At 36.4% G+C, this 12,443-nt stretch overlaps 1 protein-coding gene and 1 long non-coding RNA gene across 2 annotated transcripts; both read right to left on the bottom strand.

Moving 5' to 3' along the window:
- Positions 1–1,462: 1,462 nt before the first annotated feature.
- On the bottom strand, positions 1,463–2,336 carry LOC118436802. Its single transcript, XR_004835711.1, has 4 exons — positions 1,964–2,336; positions 1,830–1,901; positions 1,626–1,676; positions 1,463–1,546 (listed from the first exon to the last, which is right to left on the bottom strand). It is a non-coding gene; the product is annotated as an uncharacterized LOC118436802 (long non-coding RNA).
- Positions 2,337–3,130: 794 nt separating this feature from the next.
- On the bottom strand, positions 3,131–10,875 carry LOC118436886. The gene is made up of 3 exons (XM_035855542.1): positions 9,534–10,875; positions 7,886–7,984; positions 3,131–5,789 (listed from the first exon to the last, which is right to left on the bottom strand). Exons 1-3 carry the CDS (start codon positions 10,240–10,242, stop codon positions 3,409–3,411), a joined length of 3,189 nt encoding a protein of 1,062 aa, XP_035711435.1. The 5' UTR covers positions 10,243–10,875; the 3' UTR covers positions 3,131–3,408.
- Positions 10,876–12,443: the final 1,568 nt, after the last annotated feature.

Below are 12,443 nucleotides of genomic sequence, written 5' to 3'. Positions count from 1 at the left end.
TTTTAAGAACAGACTCACAAATTGATACAATTATAGACATTCTATAATTTTTAAACTCCGAATATTTCAAGGTAAAAAATAATATTAAAAGGCTACAAATAGTAAACAAGGATCATATTGTCAAAACAGTTAAATTGGATGCGAGTTTACTCAATGAGTAAATGGGTTCAGATTTAAGTGAGATGAGTGAGGAGCGAGTGGTGAAGAGCGTTCCTCTTTTGAAAGCAAGGGCGAAAGTGACCGTTCGGCGCGTCACTAAAGTCGTCACCACTTGACGAAATGTCATTTTGACACGGAAATTTTGTCACATCATCGGACTAGTATTAAAATCTACGTCGAATGTACGTAGTGGTTATGCTGGGAGCTCCGGGCACTATAAGAGGTTCCCTCGTAAGGTGAGACTATGATTACGGAGAGAAACGGCTGAGGATATATATAAATTCTGCATCGGGGTGAGACGTGACCAAACCCAAAAACTTCCATGTAATTTTCTAACCTGCAAATAGAGCTTGAGATTCCTGGCGTGAGTTCCGTCATCTCAGCCAAGGGGTGTACATATTTTGAAACCCACAGAAGAACACTAAGCTTAAATTGTCTTTTTTAATGCTATAGATCTTTCACTTTCATTTAAAGCGGAAATCATGAAAAATAAGAGATGACCTTAGCGAGAGAGATTTTAGTTAGCTAAATTGGCAGCAGTTATTCAGGAAATTTAGCATTTGTAGCATTTTCTAAGCATTTTAATACTGTTAACCATTAATTTAATTCAGTTCCTACGCAGGCTTATATCCTTCTTATGGCAAACCAGTCGTGCACAGAAACTCCAGGGGTAACAACTTTTCAATTTTATTATTAAGCTAAGAAAATTCACTTTATAGTTTAAAAATAGAAATGTATTCAACGAAATTTCTCCCTCTTATCGTTGAACATTTCCGAGGTTGCCAGAAAATATTTAAATATTACCCATTCCAATACAACCCTAAACTGAAACGATTCATGTGCACCAATATTTCCCAAAGTGGATAAATAATTTTCAAATTACTTATAAATTTGGTTGCTTTTCACATAAGGAAGTCGTGATGATTTAATTTAGTCGTGACCTAATTAAGGATGAAGTTCCAGTGAGTACACTCTAAGAAATTTTACCACCGGACTATCACCGAGCGGTGACTATATGTGACTCTACCGCAATGGTGGTCACCAACCACCGTTCGGTGATAGAAACTGCCATCACCATCGTGGTGGTAGACATCTACCGGGTGGTGGTAGAAGGATGTACATTGTTTATCTCCGCGCGGTGATATGCCACCACCATAATTAGCTCGCCTTTTCACTGTCTGGTGATAGATATGTAAGTAAACATAAATTTGGTACTTCATACAAAAATGTCACATTTTTCACAATTTATTGCTTTATTCAAATATCTAAAAAGATAATTAATATTTTACATGTATGTATATATGTAAAACCTATGTCCCTCGCCATTGTGGAATTGGCCCAGCAATTTAAGTTGTGACTAGTTTCCAGTCACGCCATAGGACACTGACTGAAATTAATTAAAGTTTAAAACAATTAACTTTCATTTAGATCGGTCAAAATATCAGGCTTTATTGATTTATCTTTACCGTTAAAACAACCTTGCCACAAATTTACTTATTTGCAGAGATTCCGTTGTACTATCGAGATTTTTTGAAGTGCAACCAGTGACCACATTCGTGAGTTATAGACTCCAGATTTATTACATTTGGCCGACCAATTAGAAAAAAAATATATTAATTAATTATGTGCAGATTCAACAAATAAGCTATTAAATTTTATGCAAATATTACCTCGTCGAAATACTTCAATTTCGGCACTTTCTTCGTCCTCTAGATCCACGTCCAAGTTAAATTTCTCTCCAACTAGAAAAGAAACAAAATTAACTTGGCCAAAATTAGCTAACTTTTAATTTTTATTTTTTTACCTGTGCCATTAAATTCACGATAACTGTTTGGGCACGGTATTATTTTTTTCCTCTTAAACTTTGAAGTACGAAGTAGTTTGCAACTCCGCTGCTTGTCAGCTGCTGTATCTGGTACGTGGAGCGTGGAGTAGGACAAACTTGCCCCTCTGCAAGTCACGTGTATAACGAAGCTACCACCATGGTGCGGTGGTAGTAGCAATCACCACCAATGGTGACAAATTTCGGTGATAAGTTTATCACCATTACGGTGATGCTTGCTATTTCCACTCGCGTGGTGATAACGCCTATCACCCAGTTTCTTAGAGTGTATATCTTCACATGTGTGCAGAGTAAGCAACTAAATAACAAGTTAATCCTGTCCTGTAATTTCTTAAGGCCTGGTTGCATAAAAATAAGGATGGCACAACCAAGAGGTATAATTTTTACAATTTTTTTACAAAATTAGAGAATAAATTTTCCCAAAATGTGATTAAGTTTTGAGTTTTGGTTGCGTCATCATCTTTTTTACTATTTGAGTAAATTTTACTTAGTTTTATTTAGAGAATGGGTATGTATGTAGTGACGACATCAACACGAACAACACTTGGCTTTGCATACGATAGACATGCATAGCAGACGCATTTTTATTTACTGGCCAATCTAGCTGAGCTATAATCCAGCAAACCAATATGCATATCAAAGTAATCCACGTGAGCTGACCAGACAAAGTAAGCATAATACCGTAATCCCAGGAAAATTATTACTTAATTATTCCATAATTTGTAATCCATCGGAAATCTTGGGATTGTCCATACTTGAATGTATGTACATATTTATAGAATGGCAAGTTTTTGAAATGGGCCTTTGATATAGCAGCTACCAAAAATTTAAAGTACTCCCCAAAAAAATTTCTCGTGTTAAGAAACATTATTGCGATATCTGTATTGAGGATGAATACAAATAGATACTTAGTTGCGTCAGGATTATAATAAGTCTCACATATCTTAGTATATCTAGCTATTTACATTCTCCACATTTATTTCATAGTTCATATGCTCGTAAGGAAATCTTCAGTACCACATAATCATAATGTCATGATTATGTATATTTGATTTTGTTTGTATTTACACACCTAAAAAAATAACAAATCAACAAAAAATTTTCTATATACAAATTTTCACAGTTTTATTAATTTTAAATTCCAATGTAACAAATTTTTGTGATGACTTGGTTAAGAAACAAACAATTACTAAATATTTATCATATTTATTAAGAGTTATTTCTTATTTACATACATAAATACATGTACATACATGTATGTTTAGTAATATTTAACTTTGATTAAAAATCCTTGCGTTGTCTTGAATATGTACATAAGAGTTGATTCCATAGGCAGTTTATATTTAGATACACTGTTGGTGGCCGGAGCGAAAGATGCACAACTTGATCTGGAAAACTAACATGGGTTAATTTTTTGGTTTCTCCTTAACTTTCCCGAACTTCCCTAATATTTCCGAAATCTTGAACTGTTCTGGTGTTATCCGTATTCTAAGTTGTCGCTCCAAATTAATGATTTCCATCTTGGCACCCAAGGAATCGAAATAAGTTCTGTACTCATCCATTAAAAACATCATGGCTTTGCAAAAATTATCCTTGTTTCCTTTTTTTCTTTTACTTGTTTGTTGGCCATCTTGTGCAGAGGAGAAAACTTGGCTAAAATCTTCCTTGCTTTCGATAAGTAGTAGCCTAGCCTTCGTATAGTATATTCCTTTTCGTAAATCTGCAAAATCATGTTTTACGAGTAGTTCACATATTTTAACAGCTAAGGCTCCCCCGTCCAGTCCAAACGCTTTGACCAGTTCCTCCCTGTGTTCCGACAAACGTTTCAGATTCATCCGATCCATTATATTCTTTGCGGTAAATTCCAACTTGACAATTTTTTCCAAATGGAGCGACCTAACTCTGTCCCTGTCCGTCAAATTCTCCATTGGTTGAGGGTTTCTGTCACGTTCTAGCCTCGGGTTTGGCAGTAAGCCCATCACATAAACTCGTTGCCTCGGGTTATCCGCTCCCAGTCCGAATACTTCAAGCAGTTGCTCCTTAGTTTTAAAAATTGGTGGTAGTTTGACCACTTTTTGGTCTTTCCCCTTTCCCACCTTCTTTATTCTTTCCTTGGCATACACATCTAATTTCGAACCTTTCATTTTCCCCGAACTCTGCGACAAAGCTAAGTCTTCCAAGAGTTGGGCGCAATTCCGGAGCTGAGAACAAGCGTCGCGAGTAGTGTGATCAAATCCGTGTTTCACGTGGTATAAGTATGAATCATAAGGGTTATTTGGGGTCCAAATAATATCGAAATATTCAATACTTCTTGGCGTTACTTTATCACCAACGTAATAATTGGGTTCCTTCTCGTAGAGGGTATTATAATTACCTTCGTCTTCTGCCTGGATTCGTTTTTTACCATCTTTTCCAACCTTTTCCTCGTGAATCCATTCTTTCTGTAAGGAAATGGGATCAGAATGAGGTAACAGGTGATTTTTTAAGACCTTCTGAAACTGGCGTTGGGAATTAACGATTGTGTCATCCGTGATGTAGTACCAAATGTTGTTAACCCGCCAAAAGTGGTTTTGATCACTTTTTCGATACATGACACCATTTACGTATGAAATAAATGGCTTGTTCTTGGCTCGCTGTGCTTCGTATTTGAAAGACATTTGGATCCCCTTTAACTCATCCTTAGACCAACTACTTCCTTCCTCTAGTTCAAATTGGTCTCTAAACGTCTCCAGCAAATATGTCAAGCTGGGGTCTGCCCCTAGGTTAACCGGCTTAATCCCCTTGTAATGTAAATTTACCTCGGCCGCTTGCGAGTATTCCTTCACCCAAGTATCACATAGGTCGAAGTTCTTCAAAAACGATGTAAGCTCTTGGGCAGGGGGATCATTATTCAAAAATTTCACGCACTCCTCTAAAAACAGTTCGTTCAATACGCTATTCGTTGATAAGTCGACTGGTAACGTGACGCGTGACAAGGCTTGGGAAATTTTCAACTGATTAGGGTAGTTTCCTGCGTAAATACGTTCCAGCTTGAAAATGGCGTACAACAATTGTTTCAAAGTTAATTCGGCACGAAACTTGATCCGATAAACGCCAATTTCCACGTGGATATCTTTTTCATAGGTGGGAAATAGAATTTTCCTCGATTTCTGTTTCAGCATTGCACTGTAACTCTGGCAAATTTGTCCGACCTGCAAAGCATTCAAATCCACGTGAGCTTTCTCCGTGACGTCTTCCGATCTCCGGCCTCCCACCAAGGACTTAACCTGGTAACATTTCGCTCCTTTGCTGGTGAGGATGCGTTCGGGAACTTTTATCAAGAATTGAAAATCAGCAAATTTTTTGAACAAGGAGTAAGCTTTGTTGGACGTAATGGCATAAAGGGAGGTTTCCACTGGGATAAAAGTTACGGTTGATACTTCTCCGCCAGACGTGAGTTTTACATTAACAAGCGAGTTGAGGCATGGGTCAATTTTTTCTTTCTCTTTTTGCGTCCAGTAGACATCCACGGAGACCGTTTTCTCGATTTTCCCGTACGGAATTTCTCGTATTATTCTTCTTTGGGTCAGGGAGTATGCAGATGTGACCGTGTCGTCGTCCAGCTTCAAAATTCTATTGATTATAGTCTGCATTGGTATGTCGTCCAAAGTCGGGTTCTCGACTTTCTTAAACTTGAAGCTTGTTTTCGGAAAATTTTTGAGAAGGTCGACTTTCACACTGTTAATGTTGATTCTATGGATGTTTACGTAAGGTAGGGGGTTATTTCCACGTGTGTCATCGGTAGTCTCTGAAATCATATTTAATAAGTATTAATAAGGGGCCGTTGATAAATTGTGTAACGAAAAAATGGCGATTTACTATACACCCTAACGCTTCACATAATTTATGAACGGCCTCATTTATCCAAATTCGTCACATGAGTGACGTTGGTTTAAGAGTACATCAAATCACTTATCAACAAAAATTCATTGCATACCAAATTCATCGTACGTATCTACGTATGACGTACTATGACGACTGCCCCATGTATTTTTTAAAATGCAGATTACTATAAATCGCACAAAATAGGAGGGTTTGTTTGGTATCTTCTGGAAAATGGTATGTTATTTTAAAAAATGGTCCTTTTTGGATGTTTATCTTCACAACTTTTAGAATTTTCCCTATGTATACCGACTAATGTTAAAACGTGGATTTTTCGTCAAAAAACACAAAACTTGGAAACTGGTGAAATAATATTGTTCTTTTATAGAAAATCATGGAAATTTAATTGGTTGCTACCAGATATAGAAATTAATTTAACATCAAACTCTAGGGAGTTTGTTTATGAGAATTCCAGTCTCACAATGCAAATCGATCCATAAAGTACCAAGTTGAAAACCAGTTGGAACCATAAAACACCAGGTTAAAAGCCAGTTGCAACCATAAAATACCAAGTATATTTTGGGGCGTACTGTGAATTTAATTGCTAAAACTTGGTTGGCTAATTGGGCACAGAGTAGCTTTTACAGAATTTTAATTGACCAAGAACTTCTGGAGGTATTGAAATTCAAAAATTGGTCAAATGTGAAGGATTTTTCTTTCTCTCACTCACAAAAATCGGACCCAGAGTTCCAATATATCGTCGTACTAATTCAGAAAAGACCTAAGTGCAGTGGATGCTTTATTCAGAAAAGACCTAAGTGCAGTCGGTGTTTAATTCAGAAAAGACCTAAGTGCAGTCGATGCTCAATTCAGAAAAGACCTAAGTGCACAGAAAAAAGCAAAAAAAGACCTATGTGCAAGTATGTATTTACTTATGGCTAAATCTTGCCAAAATGATTTTTCATATATATCGCGCGATTTAGCCACAAGTAAATGCATACTTGCACATAGGTCTTTTTTTGCTTTTTTTCTGTGCACTTAGGTCTTTTCTGAATTGAGCATCGACTGCACTTCGGTCGTTTCTGAATTAAACACCGACTGCACTTAGGTCTTTTCTGAATAAAGCATCCACTGCACTTAGGTCTTTTCTGAATTAGTACGACGATATGCGACCTGAGCACTAGTTAATGTTTAATTTACATTTAAATTGCATCCAAAAAATTTGAAATTTGACATGAACAATGAACATGCACGAATATATTCTTAATCATACTGTGACATCAATTCCCGTTCTGATCGCTATGAATTTTTCAGAGTTCGCGAAATGGGAAATGGCGAAGGTTTTCAGTTGTAAGGGTTATTAAAGGTTTTAAGGGTTTTTGTTGTAAATGGTTTTTAAGTTTTAAGGTTCAAGTATTGTAAATGGATTCAATTAGCTTCTTCAGTGGAAATTATTACACCAAGTTTCCCACGTATGTATGTGTGATAAGGGCCAACATCACACAAATTCATTAGTTTTGTCATCAAAATAAAAAAAACACCACGCGAAAGAAGTGAAAAAAAATCGAATCCACTCTTTTGAACCAGTTAAAATATAATAATGGCCACTTAAGAAGTTAATTTAATCCACTGAAAATATTAAAAATTATTTCAAAAACTATTTGAAAATCACATAAAAAATAGGATCAGAGCTTGCTTGGGAAATCGGTAAAATCAATTCTGAATGAAAGACGAAAACCGATGACCTAATGAAGAGAAGCGAAGGAGAAAATCAGAAAGCGGAGAGGAGAACCCCGTATAGATTCGCATGGTGAAAATACGCGTTTTTGACAACTTAAAACCTTAGCCATTTCGCGAATTCTGCAGAAGTGTTTAAGTGTCACACCAACTGTTGTTTGTGTGCCTCGATTTCTTTGATTTTTTGGTGCTGGTGACATGAAGATCCGAGAGAAATATGTCTGACATGTGCATTGTCAGTGGGGTTAATTATGCTCTGTATGTACATAAATGCATCTGTCTAACCTTCGTCGTCCTCCACACTGCTGGCTTCATCCTCCCCACCAGAATCGGATTTGTCATTATCTTCAAGTTTGTCCCCTTCCAGATTATCTGATTTATTTCCTGTAAAGCAATAAGTATCCTTATCAAGTATTACACACAAATTCATACATATATTTTTGTATGGTTTTTATATTTGTGAGACCTAATTCACATTTCACTAAATTGTTTTACAACATTCGCCGGACTAACAATGCGATGGTGTGAAGTGTAACCTTCCGATTTGGCTGAAGTTTCAAAATTGTTTGGTCTAAGTCAATACATACAACCAACGATTCTTGAAGCAGTTTGTGCGATGGTCAGAATTTGGCAAACAATTTGAGGTCAAAGTTGAATACTTAAATGGGCGATTTTTCCCTTTGAAAGGCCTGGGCGATGGGTTTGCTTCCTCCCCTTCATAACAATCGTCCATTTTTTAAACTTTGACCTCAAATATTTTGCCAAATTCCAACCATAACAAGATTCCTCAAGAAACGTTGGTTGTATTGACATGGATCACATAATTTCAAAATTTCAATCAAATCGGAGGGTTACACTGCACACCATCGCATTGTAAGTTCTTTAGAAGTTGGATTTATTATCCATTGATCATGGGTATTCATTATTTCTTGCGATGCTTAGTATCACAAAATGCAGATATATACTATGTATTACATAGTTGACGAAGATGAAATCGGGGGTCATGGCTAATGAAACGGTATCGTCCTGTTCCAAATTGAATCCGCCTGTACATAATTTATGGCTATTAAGCAGCGCCAGCTACTTATTGCGATCGTTATGTCCGTCCGTCGGTCTGTCATCAGGACTCGATTTAGGGTTAACTACTTCCTACCGGGCGCACCTACTAGGCGTTTATTTATGTCAAGTAAAATATTAACCGATGGGGGGTTCCACAGTTTTTAACCAAAAATCTCAAGCGTAAATAAAGAAACAAACTTATATAATCAAACAAATTCAACCTATATTTAAATATTTTGCTTCCCCTACGCCGTCAATCTTTTTGACCTTATGACCTTGAGGACGTGGTTGAGTTACATACAGGGAGGTTTAAATTTCAGGCTACAATGGAAAATTTTTCACTGGGAAAAATTCGTAAATTTCCATTAATTACGGAGTTGGGGTTGAGATTTATGTTAATTTTTATTAAAAAGAGATGGAACACTGATCGTAAAATTCTTAAAATATTGAATTTCAGAGGCAACATTTCGGTAACTAATGGGATTTACGAATTTTTCCCATTGACAAATTTTCCATTGTAACCTGACACTTAAACACCCTGTATGTAAATTTGTAATCGCTCTGACGCTACTTATTGATATTCGTTTTGGGGGTTTATTCCAGGCAGGACTACTTTTAACACAGTTAACCCTACCAATTTCCTATTGTTTGGTATTATGTTAAGCTCGTGCAATGGTTTCTTTATTCAGTTAGACAAAAGACTTTTTATAATCAAAGCTTATGTGGGAGATTCTCTTATTTAAAAATTACACCGTATCGCATTATGAATTCCCTATGAACAATAGGATCAACGACTCTGCGTTTCCCGGATAGGTAAGATGATACCACATAATTCTGTCCCCACCATTTAAAACAAACAATTGCATCGGCTCACCTCCTCGCGCCTTTTTTGGTTTCTTTTTGCGCCCATCGTTTTTAATTCTGGAGATGACCACTAGCGGAAAGAATTCCTTTAATATCTCCTGCTTTAGAACAGCGAGATCCAGCTCCGTAAATCTTCTGTTTCCACACAAAAAACTGTCGTAAAGCCTCCACATTATATTTTGAATGACGAAATAGCCGCACTCGTATCCATTCTGTTGTTGAGGACATGGGCTTCTTTCCTTTTTCCACGTAACACTACTCTTCCATGAGGTGTTTACCAGCCTTGCAATTTTTTTACACAAAACTTCCGCCGACTTGTAACGAGGCTCATGAGGCAGGCTGTCCAGAATGTTAAATATTACATGATGTTCATGTATGTTATTGTCCAGTTCCAGTAAGTAGAAATGATTCACATCATGGACCGGAATGAATACATACGAACAATTTTGAACACGAGTTAGCTCTTTTGAAAAAATCGACTCGTCTTGGGTAGTACTGTTTTTGTTGTCGGGTTTTTGTAAAAGTTTTGTAACAGCTATGCTAATGTAGCCATATCTATCTTTATCTGGGTCTTGTTCAATCTTGCGTGCCACGTACTCGTCGATGAAGGAATCTGCTAAGAATTCTTTGTTCTTTATGATATCCACGAGTTCATCTTCTTCGATTTCGTAGGCAGAATTATCTTGTGAAGCTCTGATCGTATTTTGCGACGACTCCATGGCAAAACTGTGTAGCTAAATCAATGGGTAGGATCTCAGCATTGGTAAATACAAAATGCGTAAGAGTTTGTATTAGTGCGCGCTCTAGCTACGAATGATTAACTACCACGATGATAAGGATACAGGTTTGGGCTGAATGAGATGATCCTATGCATGTCATAGATGGCGTAGGAGTTAACTCTGTGAGTTTGTCATTTAGTTAACATTGACGGCTTACAGAGACCTCTCAGAGTCGCATAGGAGAATCATCCACCTTACTTGCTTAACAAAGACGACTAGTAGTTCATCTCTTATATCCTAATCTGTGAGCTAAATCTTATTAAAAATTGGGATTTTGTGCATTTTTGGCAACTTATGCTCAAATAATGGAATTCACATACATATAGATGTGAAAATTAATTTAACTTCCAAACTAAAATATATGTGAATTATATCGTTTAAGCATATTGCCAAATATGAGACACGAGGGAGCAAATTCCAATTTTTTATAGAAAGTACGATAATTTGGAGGTTGGATATATATTGCTCAAGACGCAGGCCACCACTGAGTGAGCTAAATATTTACTCTTTATAACTAAATATTTTGTCGAGCCGACTAATCCAGCAAAATTTACGAGCGTAAATGAGCCAATGCTTCCTAACCAGTGCAGTTGACGAGTATGAGTATGTAAGTGTATGCACATACATACGTGCATAACTTACAGATAAACTGAACTAGATAACCAGGCAGGAAGGTGGGGATTATGTATCTCACCAAACAAATAAACGATAAAATAGTTTGACGATGTGTCATGGGGTATAATAAATGTCGTAGTTCCTATGTAGCAACCTTGCGTGCCAGTTCCATCATTTATTTTATGGATATTTATAATGACTCATGCAAAAGGATGTTATACTGAACAGAATGGTTTTATTATAACAAGGGGCTGTGCAGAAGGCATGTGATCGACTTGACGGGAGTCAAGGCATCCTATCCTTTCCATGTTAGTTATACATAGCATAGAGCGAAATGGGGTATACATATGAAGTTGATAAAAATTCTCCGAAAATCAATCACATATTTTATGTGCGGCACCTAATCGATTGGTTATACATACTTATGTACATACGTATAACAAGCATTTTACATCACACATATGTATCAAGAACTGTAAAATATTTACATAATACCTTATGTCGCCCAGTTTAAAAACTTTTGAAAAGTTTTGAACAGACACTCACGAATATTTACCAATTTACGAACGAATTAAGTATATATATACGCATGCTTACGATTTTTTAAATGAATATGCATATACCCAGTTTAGGAACATGAGTACGCATACGTATCACATTTGCTTTTAAACTATTATTTGGGATTATTTATTTGAGTCCCGTGCCGTTCCAAGCGAAATACATACGTCTAAATTATCGCTAAAAATTCCCAGAGCACATTTCCGATGATATTTTTGCAGATTTCATGCTCTGCCGTGCTTAGGACCTGCTTATAAAAAAATTGGCGAGCCACACCCACTAGGAAAAAAACATACCCATGTTATAAAAAGTTGCAAATTGAGCTGGTAATAAAACATGAAAAAAGTAAAAGATGCACTGAAGTTGTAAACTTGATTTTTTATTAATATTTAAAGTGCGCTTCAAGCATTTGAAGTCATGCCGGATAAAATTAAATTACCGTGCAGGTCGAATCCACAATTTTACCCCCTTCTGTTCGCTTATTTAATAAATTTATTTACAAAATATAGCTCTTTCACTTGATTTGTTCGTACTTGATTTCTTAATAAGATATATAATATATTTATATTGTCGCTTAGGCTTTTTTACATGCATTCATGAATACATAATGCGGAAATTTAAATACTCCAAAAACACATTTCGATTGAATGCGGCCGAGTAATCAGTAAATTGAAGGGGGAAGAATGTCATTGAAATTTCCATAACAAGGAAAGAGTGTCACTCTTTCCTTCGGGGCTGATCCTGTGAATCAAATCTATACTGTAATATAAATATTTTAAATTATATGGCCACAAGATCAACATGCCGTTTGATTAAGAAAGTACCGCTCGCATTTAGTTTACCTGTTTAAACTTAAACATTTACATACTCTTCATATCCGGACCTGTAAAAACGGGTTTGAAGCCTAAGATCGTGACCGTGGCGGAATTTAAACAATTGAAATAATACAAAAGCATATATTCGCAATC

The sequence above is a fragment of the Folsomia candida genome, unplaced genomic scaffold (assembly GCF_002217175.1).
Source record: "Folsomia candida strain VU population unplaced genomic scaffold, ASM221717v1 Fcan01_Sc010, whole genome shotgun sequence".
Taxonomy (NCBI): Eukaryota; Metazoa; Arthropoda; class Collembola; order Entomobryomorpha; family Isotomidae; genus Folsomia; species Folsomia candida.
This window is presented reverse-complemented; position numbering and strand designations above follow the sequence as displayed.

Bases quoted from the DNA above. Each gene is read 5' to 3' on its own strand.
- LOC118436886 (XM_035855542.1), bottom strand. From the start codon at position 10,242: ATGGAGTCGTCGCAAAATACGATCAGAGCTTCACAAGATAATTCTGCC. The intron at 7,985-9,533 runs GTGAGCCGATGC...ATTGCTTTACAG, and splicing joins ACCAAAAAAGGCGCGAGGAG to GAAATAAATCAGATAATCTG. The intron at 5,790-7,885 runs GTTAGACAGATG...ATATGATTTCAG, and splicing joins CAGTGTGGAGGACGACGAAG to AGACTACCGATGACACACGT.